Consider the following 17,749-nt stretch of genomic DNA (forward strand, 5'->3'; position numbering starts at 1 on the left):
CCTTTTGAACTATACATGATCCCAGGATGGGAAAGCTGTATGTAACTTAGTGATTATCTAGTCTGTATTTTTATTTTACAAATAGAGAGGCTGAGGTTTGGAAGTGTTAAATTGCCCAACCAATTCACCTGTTTAACACAACAGATCACCTGACGCTAAAAATTCCCTTGTTCCATATAACAATTTCAATAGCTAGTAGTCAACTATATTATAATATATTCATAAATGAGTACTTTAGAGTCAATAATACATTCTAATTAATATACTTTAGCTCTTAATTTGTCCCCTAACTCAGCTCCTCAGCCTCAATCTGCAGCTGGGTGTCATTGCCACCACACTTGCTAGCATGAATTCTGCATGGCATTTGTTTCTTTGGTTAGTTACTTCTGACTCAAAGTGTGTCACGAGCCATAAAATGTGCTTCACTTTTAACTGTATACCCAGAATTATATAGATTTACTTAGCTTTATGAAGTAAATTACAGTTTAAATCACTGGACATAACTTATCCGTTTGTTTTAATTCATAGGTGGCCACGTCATTTATTAGAACAATAGAGCTTGGAGGGAAAGGATATGCACCACCACCATCAGATCCTTTAAGGACACATGTAAAGGGATTGTCTAATTTTATTAATTTCATTGACAAATTAGATGAGATTCTTGGAGAAATACCAAACCCAAGGTAATGACTTTTCATATATTACAAATATGTTTTTAATCTATCTTTAAAACTTTACAGAATTGGGTAGAAATAAGGGATATTGAAATGACCAAGCATCAGACCAAACGGTGAGGCGAAGAAACAAAATCTAGATGAATAAATTATAATTACATGACCTTACCTCCTAAATTTCTGCCTGTGATTCTGAGTTTTGGCCAAAGTCAAAAGTCACATCCATACTAAATTTGATTAGAGAAGAGAGTTACCATTTATTTTTATCTGGATGAAATAGATTTTTGAGGACTGGCAATGAGCAGACAGATAATTTCTGTATATTTTTTATTTAGCAATAAAGGAAACTGATATCAAGAATGAGTAAGAAAATTGACAAAGATATGAAATCCCTATTCTATTTTCTGTTGTTTTTCATTTTCTTATGTGCAAATCTTTGGTTCATCTGGGATTTGTTTTTATATGATATTGGAGGTAAGAGATTTTTAAAAATCTGATAGACCTCCATTTATAATATTGGTATATTGAATGGTAAGTAAGTTTTGGGGGCAGAAGTGGATTGTAATGCTAGCAATCATGGTGGATCATTGTCAATTTGGTATCCTATAACATAAATAAACATAATAAAAATAGCTGATATTTATTGAACACTTGTTATATGTCAGACATTGTGCTAAGTTCTTTACTCAGATTATCATTTGATCATTACAACAACCTGACTTGATAGATACTATTACTATCCCTAATTTAGAGGTGAAGAGACTAAAACACAGGGATCAAGTAACTTGCCCTAGGTTATATTAAGTAGCAGAGTAGGGATCTGAACACAGTCAGTACTGTGCATCCATTCTCTTAATGACTATATCTTGTTCCATGAAACTTCATTCCATTCTAAGATTCTAAGAAGGATTTTTTTTCAGGATTTTATTCTGAATTGCAGTCTGTCTTCTCATATGGATATCCATTACAAAGAAGTAAATTTGGAAGAGGGTTTTGAAAATAACTTAGAGACAAAATAAGTGACATCTTCTAAACTTCCAGATAATATATTGGGGAGCCATTTCTATTGAAATATCAGATATTTAATTTTTAAAAAATTTTTTGTAAGGCAATATAGATATATTTTGTTAAAGTCAGGTGGTACTACAGTCATCTGTCAGTTTTTTGCCCTTGAAGATATTCCTTCTGGAAAGTCCCCTGTCATCTTTATTCAATCTTTGCTTTTGCTCGTTAGGCCTGTGTCAGAGTGGCAACCATGAACCTTCATCCTCACCTCGTGAAACAGTCTCTGCCTGTTTCCTGGCTCTTATGACTTTATTTTAATTGGTAAACCCCTTATTTTGCTCAAGTAGCTTTCTCAGAAAAAGTAAATGGTAAGCAAATATTTTATGTTAGTCTTATATTTGGTTGCATATGATTTTATGTCATGTTTCATTTATTTCTCTAAGATTATTTATTATATTTAATGTAAAAATATTGTTATCTGCTTCCTGAATGGTCTTTGTTTTACCTAGACTGGATGGTTTTCTGTTTTTTACTTTCTTTTTTTTTGCCCTCTTTCATAGTAGAGGTGTTCCCACAATGTATGGTGATTCTGAACTGTCCTTTCATATTTAAGAGTGAGGCCCTATAGAGCTGATTAGTAGCTCTGTATAGTGGGCTTATTTATAGCATGATGCCCAGTTGGCTCTTTTGTTGGAGACTTACTCTCCAAATGTCAGTAACTTTAGATCTTTTCTTTGGGACTTTTCCAAAAATTTCCACAGAGGAATCTTTTAATCTCTGAAAGCTGTAAATCTGGCTAGCAATATTCTGGGATTTGAGATAGGTCCAGGTTGATGCTGAGTCTCACAGTTCTGTATGTAGACTTACTCAATTCCTTTGTTTTTAGTCCTGCTGCCCCTGGGTCTGGAGCCTCTCATAGTTTCTTTAGAACAGTTCTGCTTCCTATGCTGAGGTGGGAGAGAAGCACTAGCCTGACTGCTCAGAATAGAGGGAGAATGGGGGTATAAGTGTTCCTTATGGAGACTGTCAACTAGCTTTTCTGTTTTCAACCCTGCCTTTACATAGCCATCAGTATTGCCTTCAATTTCTGATTAATTTCTGAGTTTGCTTCTTACCAATGTTCCTCTTAGCAGTTACTTAGGTTTTAGCTTTTGTATTCTGGGTAGTTAGTTATGACTCAACCATCTGTTTTCATTTTTTTGTACTTTGATGAAATGCCTCCACTCTCATCAGCTGTTGTTTCCTCTCTCATTCTCTTTTTCTTCATAGATGGAAACTTTTTTGTTTTTTGCTTTTTTGTCATTTTAGTGAAGTTTTGGAAAAGAGCAGAGAGAAATGTGTATGTTCAATCCAATATGGTTTGTTATAATTACATTCCTTTTGGAGGAATTTCTGGTTGTGGTCAACAGGGTAGAAGTACATTTGTTTTAGAGGCATCTAGGGTGAGGGAATAGACTTCTTCAACTTAGCAGCCATTTATTTTGGATATTCCATGTGGTTATAATAAGGAAGTATCTTCTAGAGAAGGTCTTGAGGAAGTGAGTATCTAAATAGTGAATGTCTTCAATTGGGTGTCTGAATAGTCCACTTGAGCAATTTTTGTTATCTTTTTTGTGTTGATTTGTTTGTTTATTTTTGTTCTGCAGTAGGTATAGGTTTGTTTTATAAATAAAATAAAATTATTAAAAACTAAAAACATATACCCTATGCATATCATAATAGATATTAATAGAAGGTGTACAGAGGAAAGGGCAATTGACCTGGTTTGTGGGAGCCAGGGATAAGGGTGTCAAGAATGCTTATCTGGATGGGTGTTAACAGTTAAGCCTAATTTTGAAGGATGAACTTGAAGGAGTTAACTAGACATGGTGGGTGGGAAAGTGGATAACCCATTTGGACATTGCTTCACTGGTTATTCATTTTATCTTATAATTTCAACCTCTCCCTTTACTAGTACTTTAGCCACATTCTATAAGCTTATAAGAAATAAACAACAAACTGTCTTCTTTGTTTCTTCCAGTTCCTTCTTCCTTTTACAGCTCATATTCTTAAAGAAAATACTTTCCTTTTTTCTGCTTCCCTCTTTGTAAGTATTTAATGTATATTTCTCAATAGACAGTAAACTCAATGAGAGTTTATTGGTTTTCTTCACCAATATTCCCTAGCCCTAGCACAATTTTTGCCAGAATAGACAGTCAATATTTATTTGATTGTCTGTACTTGACTGATTTATACTCCTTCACTTTTTCCCTCTACTGAAGCTATTCTGCCAGTGGTCACTTGTGATCTTCTAATTATCATAGTCTTTGGTCTCTTTTGAGTCTTCAAATTTAGTCATTTCCTATTGGAACTCTTTTTTCCTATAACTTCAGATACGTCATTCTCTTATTTTCCACTTACCTCTTCTACTACATATATGCAAATTCTTCTAAATCTATATTTCAGTGAAATTCGAACCTCTTTCCTGAGTTTCAGAAACATATCTTCAACTATCTTTAAGATGGTGCCTCACAGGCAACTCATATGTCCTAAACTAAATTTTTGTCTTTCTCTGCAAAACTGCTTCTCCTCCTGAAGCGATGAAGCCTGTCTCTCTCCAGCTCCCAAACAAGAATCTGGGGCATATCCTAAATACATTCACTCACTAAGATCCGTCACTTTTTCTTACTTCACATTTTTTATGTTCTTTCTCCTCATCTCTTCCTATAGCTACTATTTTATTTCCAGTGTTTACCATTTCAGACTTTCATCCTTTCTTGTCTGGACCTTTTCACGTGTCACTGAGTTGTCTATTCTGCCTCCAGTCTTAAGTTGCCCTATACTGTCGTCCTCATTGCTGCCAGAGTGATTTTTCTGAAACAACAAATGTTACTCCCATAATTAAAACTTTTCAGTGATTCCATATTTGGTACAGGGTAAAGCTTCAGGAACCTCAATATGATACACAAAACTGTCTATGCTCTAACTCCTGCCCATCTCTCACTCTGACCTCTTTATCCTCCTTGTCTCTGTCAACCTTAAAACTTAGAAATAAAAATGTATTTAGCTCTTGTATCTGAGGAAAAGTTTATACTACTTATTTTTAAATAGAAAAATTACAGTAATGTTTGAGTCCAAGGAAGGGTGGAATAGACAGACTGGGAAGAAATAAAGAACACTCATCGCCCCACTGCCCACTTTTCATGAGGCCATCTTAGCTATAGGTGGCTGCATTTCTACACTTTGCCAGTAGGTGACACCATAAAATGCATAGCGTACTTTCACCTGAAAGATGTCTTAAATGAGATGTTTCAAGTTGTATCAATTAATAGTTCCCTGTTGTTTAGAAGTTGAAAATTCTGTATTTCACATTTATCACACAACTTTTTAATGCACATTTACATTATTCTGTCATGCGCCACTTGACGAGAATATGCTCTCAGAAATGCATTGTTAGTCAATTTCATCACTGTACAAACATCATAGACTGTACATACACAAACCTGGATGGTGTAGCCTGCCACACACATAGGCTATATGGCATAGCCTATTGCTGCTAGGCTACAAACCTGTATGGCTTGTTACTGTATCAAATACTGTAGGCAATTGTAACACAATGGTATTTGTGTGGCTAAGCATATCTAAACATTGAAAAGGTCCTGTTCAGAATGCAGTATAAAACATAAACATAGATAAACATAGATAAGCATAGGGTACTTGCCATGACTGGAGTTTGCAGCACTTGAAGTTGCTCTGGATGAGTGGTGAGTGAATATGAAGGCCTGGAACATTATTGTAAACTCTTGTAGACTTTATACACATTATAAACCTAGGCCACACTAAATTTATAGAGCAAATATTTCTTTCTTCAAGAATAAATTACACTTAGCTTGCTCTAACTTTATGAACTTTAAAATTTGACTATGAATTTTTTAAAATTTTGAAACTTTTTGAGTCTTGTAATAACACTTAGCTTAAAACACAAATACATTGTACAGCTGTACAGAATTTTTTTCTCTGTATCCTTATTCTATATGCTTTTCTCTGTTTAATTTTTTTTTTTTTTTTTTTTTTTGCTTTTTAAACTTTTTTGTTTAAAATTAAGACACAAACATACACATTAGCCTAGGTCTACACAGGGTCAGGATTATCAATATGACTGTCTTCCACCTCCACATCTTGTCCCACTGGAAAATCTTCAGGAGCAGTAATACCCCTGGAGGTGTCATCTCCTACAGTCACAACACCTTCTTCAGGAATACCTCCTGAAGGACCTGCCTGAGGCTATTTCAGTTAGTGCTTTTTTTTTTTTTTTTTTTAAATAAGTAGAAGGAGTACACTCTAAAATAATGATAAAAGGTATAGCAAACACATAAACCAGTAAGAGTCATTTATTATAATGACCAAGTGTTATGTATTAAACATAATTATGTGCACTATACTATTATATTACTGGCAGCACAGTAGGTTTGTTTACACAAGCATCACCACAAACATGTGAGTGATGTGTTGAGCTATGATGCTACGATGTTACATCACTAGGCAATAGGAATTTTTCAGCTCCATTATAATATTATGGGACTACCATCATATATGTGGTCTGTTGCTGACTGTAATGTTATTATACAGCACATAACTATTTATATTGGGCTAAATATACATGTTTGGAGTGTTAAATCTCACTGAAATTTTTCAGTCTAATCTCCTAATGTTAAAGTTTTTCTTGTTTAAAAATATTTTGTGGCCGGTCTTGGTGGCTCACACCTGTAATCTCAACACTTTGGGAGGCCGAGGCGGGCGGATCACGAGGTCAGGAGGTCGAGACCATCCTGGCTAACACGGTGAAACCCAGTCTCTACTAAAAATACAAAAAATTAGCCAGGTGTGGTGGTGGTGGGCGCCTGTAGTCCCAGCTACTCGGGAGGCTGAGGCAGGAGAATGGCGTGAGCCCAGGAGGCAGAGCTTGCAGTGAGCTGAGATCGCGCCACTGCTCTCCAGCCTGGGCAACAGAACGAGACTCTGCCTCAAAAAAAAAAAAAAAAAATTCAGAAATATTTTTCATATATTTTATGTGGCACCTTTAATTACATTTAATTTTTAAAGGTAAAATTTACTTCAACAAATAGTTATCAAATTCTTGAGTATGGTATGGAAAAGCAGTCACTTTATTTAGGAAAGTGAAGAACTCAGTAATTACATTGAAGTATTACCAATCATTTGTCTGTATTATTGCTTAGTGTTCTCTTCCAGTTACTTTATTTTGGTACAAGCTTGGGGATTCAGTTGTGCTTTTCATCAGCAGCCTCTTGTTTCTCTTTCTGCCCCAGGGCACTGGTGTGATGCAGTTAGGAGTCAGGAGCTCAGTTTGCCTCTTTCTCATCTAAATTCTCCTATTAATGTTTATCCAGAATAGCCATAATATATCTTCTGGGAAGCACTCCTGAATACCTCCTCCTTCTCTCTACTTCCCCACTCAAACTTGTCTATACTGTCAGTAGTTCATTGTATCATTATCACTTGTGAGCTCTTAAAGAGAAAGATTTTATTCATTTTTGTATTGCCGGTGAACAGCATAAATATCCTGATGTCATTTTAGTTAAAACTTCTGGAGTTTCTAGGCTTTAGAAGCAAGAATTTGAATTAAACCACTGTGTTGCTGAGCAGATATTAGAAGCTAACCTAATGGTGGCTCTAGAAGTGAGTATATAGTAATGGAGTAATCAGAGCACTACTGTTTGGGGTATTTTGCCATGGCTTCAAAATATTGACCTTGGCAAGTCTCTGACATACAAGTCTTATTTTTTCCTAAATACAATTCAGCCAGTGAATTACATCATCTTTAAAATTTAACATTTTTGTCATGTAGAAGGAATGAGAAAAGGAGGTCAAAGGTGACTTTCCTAATATCATTTGAAGCATTTTTTTTTGTTCTTATAATTGGCACTAAGACAGTCCCAGATTTTATTAACCATTTGAATCTTTTCCAAAACTCTTTTCTATTAGAGATTAATTCCCAGGAAAAGCATATAATGTTAATTATGTTTTCATTTTGGCTACATTTCATCCAGTTCACAGCTGAAAAAGAAAGTCCACATATATGTGAAAGAATTCCTAGGGTCTACTCAGACTTCTGATTACAGAAGTATGGCAGGCTAGGCCCCCAGATTGATTCTTCCATTGAAAATAATTAATAATGTTGGATAGCGTATTTCAAAAATGCTTCTTAAATGCATTGGTAAGTAGGCAAATGTAATGAAAATATAGGTCAAAAATAGGTGAAGGAGGAAAGCCAGCGAGGCAAGTGAAGAAGGGAAGCCAGCTTTTAGCCCAGGAACTGGCCAGCATGGGGAGATAAATAGGAAACACATACCCATTCTACAGGGCTAAGCCCTCAGTGTAAAAATAAACTAAGAATAAGGGCTTTACTTTGACAAAAGGGTTTCTATAAAAACCTAGTTAATGGTAAAACGTTTTAGTGTTCTGCTTAAGAATAAGACAAGAGTTCCTGCTGTCATCAGTTCAACATAGCATGAGATGTCCAATTCAGTGTAGTAAGACAAAAAGAAATAGGAGATATAACAGTTGAAAAAATAAAATTCTATTTGATGATAATATGATTAATTATATAGAAAACTCCAAGAATGTAAAGGCAAATTATTACAATTGGCAGTACAGTTTAAGAGTGTTGCTGGACACAAGGCCAATAAACAAAGTGCAATTGGATTTCTGTATCATTACTAAATAGAAGGATTTTTTTTTAAAAAAAACTTCAAAAATATAAAATACATAGAATAAATCTAGTAAAAAGCATGCTGGCTTATTTTCCCTTGAAAGGTTCAAACTGAATGTGAAAGTCCCTGCTTGTCCTCTTCCACCTTGCTGCTATCCCTGAGCTTTGTATCCTGATCACAGTGTTACTAGAGATGTTTGTCCTCAGGATGATATCCTGCTTGCTTACTATGCACAGCTTTCAGCTTACCATGCCAGCTCTGGTTGGTTCCTTTTTGAGGGAGAGATTGGGTGGTACTGGGAGATTTTTGTCTCTTCGGTGATATGTTCTTCAGGGTATCTAGTATGCCATTGTGTAAGTAGACACCACCTAAGTACTTTTGTATTGCAAATAATAATAATATGAATAGTAAAATATATATCATTTGTCTTACTATTAAAAACTTTAGATTGTTGCATGTGATAGTATTCATTTATTCAACAAACGTACATCAATCATCTCTTCTGTGTGCCAAATGTAAACTGACAGTATGAAGATCAGTAAAATATGATTGCTTTCTCAAGGAGCTGATTTTTTCATGACTTTTTTCTCACCCTTGCCTAATCATAAGAATCACCTGTGGTACTTTTAACACAATGCAAACATTTAGTGCTCTTCTCTGGAGATTGTAATTCCATAGGATGGGATCTGGAGTTGATGTTTTAAACAAATGCCGGATATGAGTCTGATGATTAGGAAAATGCATTGTCATCATACACTAAGTCTCTCTGCGATTTTCTTCTAACTTTCCTCTTCTATCTGGACCAGCTACTTAAATGTGGACATTCATCTCTTTCTAGCTTGTTAGGGAACCTGGCATTTCTGTAAAACATACAACCTGGCAATAAGGCGAGAGTGAAAACTTCATTTCATAATTTCCTTTATGCCACTACAAAAGAGAAATTTAATAGCATACCCAAGGTTGAAAGTGGCAGAGCTGTGATATGTGCTCAGGCAGCCTGACTTCATGGTCTGTAGTCAGACCACACCAGTTTCTCATTTGGCACTGTGCTGCCTTTCCAGTGATACCTCTAGGGATGGGATCTCCTGGCTTTAAAAGAGAATCCTCTTCTATTGGACACACCTCATTTCTTCCTTAAAACGGACCAAAATCCTTCCTCTTATATGTTTCTCACATTTGTCCTTTAGAGCAGAAGCTGCAACCCAAACTCTTAGATTTAGGTGTGGTATAAAGAAATATCAATTTCGGGTTTTTAAAAACACTTGTCTGTTGGCCATAGTTGGTCCAGTTTCTTGTTTGCTTTAGGTCATTACTAACTTGCTTAGTTTCCTCTTCCATGTAATAAAACCTTTCGCTTATTAGAATGCAATATCATGTTTTTCACGTCAGTTTCCTTCCTCCCTGTCTCTTCCCTCACACAGAACACCATGTGTTCTTGGACAAACCATTTAACCTTTGTGGGACTCAAATTTTCTCATTTGTGATTTAGGGATAATAATATCAACTTACTGAATTGGTTTTAAGATTAAATGAATGTAAGAGTCTAGATATTCAATGAGAGATAACTGTTCTTGTTATTTTAGTTGTATCTAAAGGTATATATTTTAAATATATTGCATGTGTACAACCACTTCTGAACCTGTTATATTTCACATATAACTAAATTATTTCCCATCAGCTTTCAAATCAAGGAAGAAGAAACTTATTGAAATTACTTGCTTTTAGACAAATTTTTAAGTTTTGTTTCTAATGGTCCTTATTTTTTTTCTTAAATGCTTTAACTGTTTGATATATAAGATCAAAGCTATATTCTTTGAAAAGTGTTAACTCTGAAAATTATATTTTCAAGTCTATAAGCATATTATAATTTGCAATACTGCTATAGAGGCAATCTTATTTCTATTTTCAGCATTGCAGGGGGTCAAATACTGTCGGTGATAAAGATGCAACTGATTAAAGGCCAAAACAGCAGGGATCCTTTTTGCAAAGCAATAGAGGAAGTTGCTCAGGATTTGGATTTGAGGATTAAAAGTATTATCAATTCTCAAGAAGGTGTTGTAGCTCTTAGCACCACTGACATCAGTCCTGCTCGGGTAATTAGCTTTTTATTTTTCATTATCCTTTTATACAAATCATTATCTCTTCTATTTATTGTAGAAATGGTTTATTATTGCTACTTAAGTCAGAAGAGTGTGTTTCCTGTGTTCTAAAATGATATTGAAAATGTAAGTTTCTCAATAGGATTATGTAGGATTATATGTTCAACTTGGGTAAATTATCACATATTTGGGCCAAATTTCTGAATTTGTTAAAGTAAGGCATAGGGTAATCTCTGGTATCCCTTTTAGTACTAAAAACTTATAATTCTTGATGGATATTAAGGTGTTTTATGCTATTTTTCCATAAATATTCTTTTTTTTTTTTTGAGACGGAGTTTCACTCTTGTAGCCCAGACTGTAGTGCAATGGCACGATCTTGGTTCACTGCAACCTCTGCCTCCTGGGTTCAAGCAATTCTTCTGCCTCAGCCTCCCGAGTAGCTGAAATTACAGGCACCTGCCACCATGCCTGGCTAATTTTTTGTATTTTTAGTAGAGATGGGATTTCACTATGTTGGCCAGGCTAGTCTCAAACTCCTGACCTCGTGATCTGCCCGCCTCGGCCTCCCAAAGTGCTGGGATTACAGGCATGAGCCACCACGCCTGGCCTAAATATTCTCATAAACAATTACTTTCCCATTTACTCAGATATAAAATAAAAGCCTGTTTTTTCTGTTTCTGACTTTAATACTAAGCATTGTATTAGGACAACAACAGTCCTGTTAGAAATTGCTTCCATTCAGCAGTTTACTTTTCTTTTATAAATCTCTGTCTCTTATTTTCTACCTCCATTCTCAGCCTACTAAAACCTGTACCTGGCAATTTTTAAACTATATATTCCCAGAACATTTACTTATTCTTAATTTTTTTTTTTACAGAGATAATTAAATAGAGTAGATTCTAACCCACAGAATTATAAGAGAAATTGACTACTGTGTTTTTAGAACAGAATTTTAGAGTAGTATAGTTCGTTTATTGCAATTTATTCAATTTTCTAATAGCCCCTTTTTATTAGGTATGATTATGGTAGCCAGTGTATGAAGAAAGACTTTTGCTTAATTTTTATTATTTATCATTCATTCGTTCATTCATTTACTCACAGCACTCTGGGACCACTTTTAGCTATTTTTCTATAACAGTGCTTGTTTTTAGATTTACTTTGAAGGTGGGGAAGATTCAGGGTTGTTGCCCTGTGTATTTCATGGGTGTTAACACTTCCTGGTGAATAGTTTGGCTCAAATGACAACCAGGTTATTACTATAAGTATCAATCAGAATCTGTCAACTTCAAATAATTAAAAACATCAGTTGCTTCCATTTCTTGGCAGAAGAAATAAAGATACCAACAATCTGGTTCTTAATTTCATGTTTTCAACCAAATCAGAGATCTTTGAAAAATATAATCAAATGATACTCATGAAGTTACTATTAAGGAATATGGAATTCTGTGGTACTAATGAAAAATATGTGTGAAGCACCAGATTGTGATAGGCAATTTGTTATAATTCCAGTAGAGCTATATACATTATAGTTCACCTGGTAACCTGAGTCTGCCAACAGAGAAAGAAGGCCAAGACGATATTGATGAAAGCTGAAGAAACTGGCACAGCTTATAACAGATGTCCCAGAAGATGTAGCTTTGATATCTAGGTATAATGTCCAGCAACCCTCTGGGTTAGGCATTATCATTGCCTCTATTTTGTCACGGAGTTTAAGAAGAGAGTTCAAGCACCTTCTCCAGAGTTATACAGGATATACAACTAAGCGGTTGGTATCAAATCCAGCCAGAAATGCCTTCAGAGTTTGTGCTTACATGTATCTATACATAATATTTTATTATTATATATTTTATTTTATTCTATCTAGTCATGAAGTTTTTTTCAGCTTTCCCTTTTTAATCTGCTTTATCTCTATTACTACTATCTTAGTTCAGAACTCTCCATTTCTAAACTGTTCTATTATAGTCTTTAATTTGTGACCTGTCTCCAGATTTGATAACATTCGTATCTCACAATATATTTTACACATTGCCATCATTGGTTCTTTAAAATCTAAACAGGATCATTTTACTTCCTTGCTTACTGAAGCAAGAGATTTTTCCTTTGTAACAGACTGGCTTATAACTTCTTGGCATGATATACAAAGTTTCCCAGGCTCATCTCATACCACTTCCTCCCTTTTACCTTATTCTTCAGCCATGCCATGTTACCTGGTCCCTGAAAGCACCATGCTCTCTTCTTCCTCTGGGTGCCTCCTCCTCTGTGGAATCATCTTTGATGCCAGGGTACATTGGTCACTTCTTTTGTACTCCCACTGCACTGTGCGTACACTTATTAGAAATAGCACTTAGCATTCTGTAATGCAATTGTCAGTTACTTATTTATCTTATCAAGGAAACTATGGGTTCTTTGAAGGCAATGGTTGTCACCTTTGGAACCTTAGCTTTAAATATAGTGCTTGGGACATAGTATATGCTTATCAATGATTATTGAATGAATGTCAACTAGCTTTTCATTTTTGCATTTGATCGTTACAGTCATCCATGGGGCCTGTATTCAGATAGCCAGAACCTCATCATTCTTTGGCATAAGAGAGAAAAAATAAATAGAGATGTTGAGCCATGGGGCTGATGTTACATAGCTAGATAGTGGCTAAAGTTTTCTGACTCAAAGCCTAATGTTATTTTGACCAGAACCTAATGTCTTCTTTTGATGATATTATTTTTGTGCTTTTGGAATTGGTAAAGTTGATTATAGCATGGCTTAAGGAAAAATGGTCACATGCCTCACAGCCACTTCTTATAGCTGATGTTTTATTACTTTAACAATAGATGAAAGAGGCCAGTGCCACAGGGAATTTAAAAGTATGGCCATTCACCCAGCTGGGGTGATTATTACATTTACTTAAAATTATTTTTTGTCTCAGCCAAAATCTCATGCCATAAACCATGGTACTGCATACTGTGGCAGAGATACTGTGAAAGCCTTATTAGTTCTTTTGGACGAAGAAGCAGCTAATGCTCCTACCAAAAACAAAGCAGAGCTTTTATATGATGAGGAAAACACAATCCATCGTCATGGAACGTCTATTCTTACACTTTTTAGGTAAGTTATGTGGAAGTTACATGTGTTATAAATGTTAACTCTAGAGAATTATAAAAGAAATGTATGCTTATGGTAGGAAACTTAGAAACTACAGAAATTGTGAAGAAAGAAAATAAAAGTTAATTAAAGGGAGATTGAACCTTTGAATTCAAAGAGGTTATATATAAAAGAAGTAATATTTTATGAGAGTACAGCCTGAGAGATGTCTTTGGTTTCAGTGTTGTTTTTAGTTCTTGTTGTTTTGCTTTGAAAATATTTATGTCCTTTGCTGTGGGTCAAGAATTTTGCTAAATGTTTCAGTTAAATTATTTCAGCCTTCCCAACCACCATGTTCTTAAGTGAAGAATTAGAGGCTCCACTTCATAAGTGAAGAATTAGAGACTTGAGAGATATTAAGTAATTTGCCCAAGTGAGGTATGTTAGCAATTAGCAAGGGTGTCTTTCTTAAAGCCTGAGGCCTATGCTCCGAGGACTACTATTCTGCCTAGAATAAGAGAGAGCACATACACCAAACTTACACTGGAATTGACAGCTCCTGCTTCTCCCTCAAATTATGAAGAAAAATATTTACCAAATTCATGCTGGTATTATGTGTAAGACATTGATGCTGTCTTCATCTACTCAGGCTGGCATAACAAAATACTATAGACTGGGTAGCTTAAACAACAGAAACCTATTTTCTCTTTGGGCTGGAAGCTGGAGATCAGGGTGCCAGCATGGTCAGGGCTGGTGAGGGCTTTCCCCTTGGGTTGCAGATAACTGCCTTTTTGCTGTGTGCTCACATGTCCTTTCCTTGGTAGAAGCACGTGGAGAGAGATCTCTTTGTCTTCTTGTAAGGCCACCAGTCCTGTTAGATTTGGATCCCACCCATGTGACCTCATTTAATCTTAATTACCTCCTAAAAGCCCTGTCTCCAAATACAGTCACATTTGGGAGTTAAGGCATATATATATATATGGGTGATGCAGTTTCATCTATAGTAGATGCTCTCCAGTTTTGATGATTAGGTCAGTCGTTGAGTAGGTTGTTATTTTTAATTAATTGGACATTCACTTTGAGAAACATTAAAATTTTTAGAACAACCATTTTAAATTGTATTTAGTACACTGTAGAGAATTTTCACAAAATTATCCTACTGCTTGATCTCTTCTATTTTCTACTGGAGCTATTTTATTGAAATCTGGCTTCATGATTGCTTCACATACTCTCTCCTATGCCTCAGTATCCTTTCTCTTCTCTTTAAACAGAAACTTTACAGTGGTCTGTCATTCAGTGTTGTCATCTAATTCCTTAAAATCTCATCTTCTTTACCAACTTCCATGACTATTCTTTTATATCTGGACATGAAATAATTCTTCCACATTCTACCTCAGAATGCCCAGATATTTTATTAACGATAAATATTTTTATCAGTGATTTACTTATACCTGCTGCTGGGATCCCAGAAAACAGTAAAAAGAAATAAATGAACTTTTATTTTTTCTCTTTTCATCTTACTTCTGTTTAACAAGTTTGCTTTTAGGTAGAAATATAAATAATTTCAATTTTCTCTCAGACTGAATTCATTTTCTTAGAGAAAGTTATTTTCCTTTCATGAAATTTTTATTCTAACAAATTTAATCCCAGAGTCCATTTTAAAAAGGAATCTTTCTAGGCCAGGCATGGTGTCTTATGCTAATAATCCCGGAGCTTTAGGAGGCCAAGACAGGAGCATTGCCAGAGACCAGCAGTTTGAGTCCAATCTGTGCAACATAGTAAGACTCTATCTCTGCAAAAATAAAAAAGAATTACCCAGTGTGGTGGTGCACGCTTGTAGTACCAGCTACTTGGGAGCCTGAGGTGGTGCATGCCTGTAGTCCCAGCTACTTGGGAGCCCAGGATTGCTTGAGGCCGCAGTGAGCTATGATTGCACCACTGCACTCTCTCCTGGGTGACAGAGCAAGAAAGAAAAGGTTTTTCTATACTTAATCATGTCACTGAACACATTGCTATTGTTCACAGTTTGGATTCTGCATTCGCATTTCTAATTGTCATTGTGCAGACAAACACTGGTCTGTGGTAAAGTAAATTTTCAGTGGTCTGCACTGAAATGATAAAATTAAGGACAATGAGGTATATCAATTTAAGGTTATCAACTATTCTTTCTTAGGGCAGGCAATCTTTTATTCTTGCTTAGTAGTCATTTGAGTCAAGGGGGTTCTAATTCTGGCTCTATTAAGCCAAAAGGGATTAATTTATTAAGGTATTCAAGTTGGTCTGAATCCAAAACTATAGGGTGGGTCTTCTCCTTTTTACCTTCTCTGACCCTCCTATTTCTATGTTTTTCTCTTTTGAATTCTCATACTATTTTGAATTTCAGTTATGTGGATTTCTTACATTCTTTACTTAGACTTCAGGATGCCTGAATATAGGGTCAATAAATAAGTCAACTTTCTATTCTTCACAATATCTTGTATAGTGCCTTACAAATAGTAGAAGCTCATGAAACATTTAGTTACTGGATTAATTGACTAAGCAAACTATTAATATTTAGGATTCTCAGAATAGAAATAATGACACTTTTATAAAGTACAGTTATGCATTGTTTAATGATGGGGATACATTCTGATAAAGGCATCGTTAGGCAATTTTGTCATGTGAACATTATAGAGTGTACTTACACAAACCTAGATGGTATAGCCTATTACACACCTAGGCTACAAACCTGTACAGTATGTTATTGTACTAAATAGTATAAAGAAATAGTAACATAAAGGTAAGTATTTATGTGATAGGAATTTTTCAGCTTCATTATAATCTTATGGCATCACTGTCAAATATGTGGTATGTTGTTGACCAAAATGTTGTTATGCAGCACATGACCGTATTATAAACAAGTAGATTTAGTGGTCCTTTATCCTATAACTGTGCTTTTGGGTAGGGGCGGGGCAGATACTAGTTTAAAAGCCATTTTGGTTTGTAAGTGTCTTCATCTCTTCAGGCTGTTAGAACAAAACACCCCAGACTAGATAATTTGTAAATAACAAAAATTTGTTTCTCATAGTTCTGGAGTCTGGAAGTCTTAAGATCAAGGCACCAGCAGATTTGGTGTCTGATGAGGGCCTCTTCCCCATAGATTATATTTTCTTGCTGGGTTTTCACGTGGCTGGGAAGACTGAAGGGCAAAAAGTGCTCCCACAAACCCTTTCATAACGGCACTAATCCTGTTCATGAAGGCAGAGTCCTCATGATTTAATCACCCTGAGGCCCCACCTCTTAATACCACAGATGGTCCCCAACTTATGATGGTTTGACTTGTGATTTACCTTCACACGACTTTACAATTGTGTGAAAGCTGTACACATTCAGTAGAAACTGTGCCTCGAATTTTGAATTTGGATCTTTTCCTGAGCTAGCAATATGTAGAACAATATTCTCTCATGATTCTGGGAAGCAGCAGTGAACCACAGTATTCAGATAGCCACATGATCATGGCGGTAAACAACTGATACTCTGCTGTGTTGCCTGATGATTTTGCCCAACAGATATTGGAATGTACTAATTCCAGCTAATTCCATGTTTAAGATAGGCTAGGCTAAACTATGATGTTGGGTGGATTGGGTGTATTAAATGCATTTTTGACTTAATGGTATTTTTAATTTATGATGAGTTTATCTGGGAGGTAACCCCATCATAAGTTGAGGAAAAACTATATTGTATTGGGAATTAAGTTTCAACGTGAATTTGGAGGGAAACAAACATTCCAACCATAGCAATTAATTTTTGCCTTTTTTTTTTTTGACATAGGTCTCCCACACAGGTGAATAATTCGATAAAACCCCTAAGAGAACGCATCTGTATGTCAATGCAAGAGAAAAAAATTAAGGTACAATTTAATGCATGCCATGAAAATAGCAAACACTGTTTTATTTTTAGAAGAAATAAATACATAAAGCTGAGCTGGGTATTGTAAATATTGTAAACATTGTACATGACACAGTAGGAATTAAATGGAAAATGAGTTATGACAGTTGACATACAGAGACTTTCCTTTTATACAGTCTTGACTAATCTGTTTCTGGTTTGCTTAATCCACTGGACCTAAAAAAGGGAAAGGAATAAGCAGTTGCTATTGTAAGTGTTGAATAAATATCCGTTGAATGAGTGATGTGGAAAATAA

At 35.4% G+C, this 17,749-nt stretch overlaps 1 protein-coding gene across 12 annotated transcripts in view; it reads left to right on the forward strand.

The window, feature by feature from the left end:
* PARPBP (PARP1 binding protein) overlaps positions 1–17,749 on the forward strand; it is a 77,319-nt gene that overhangs the window by 44,949 nt on the left and 14,621 nt on the right. For 11 of the 12 annotated variants that reach the window (XM_024931196.4, XM_003832574.7, XM_055096049.2 and 8 more), the window contains 4 exons: positions 529–683; positions 10,299–10,482; positions 13,412–13,590; positions 17,377–17,455. In XM_024931196.4, the coding sequence (XP_024786964.2) occupies positions 529–683; positions 10,299–10,482; positions 13,412–13,590; positions 17,377–17,455 (597 nt within the window). The remainder of the gene's footprint in view (positions 1–528; positions 684–10,298; positions 10,483–13,411; positions 13,591–17,376; positions 17,456–17,749) is intronic. The other variant, XR_010108952.1, reaches the window with a different exon arrangement.

Source organism: Pan paniscus, chromosome 10 (assembly GCF_029289425.2).
Source record: "Pan paniscus chromosome 10, NHGRI_mPanPan1-v2.0_pri, whole genome shotgun sequence".
Classification (NCBI taxonomy): domain Eukaryota; kingdom Metazoa; phylum Chordata; class Mammalia; order Primates; family Hominidae; genus Pan; species Pan paniscus.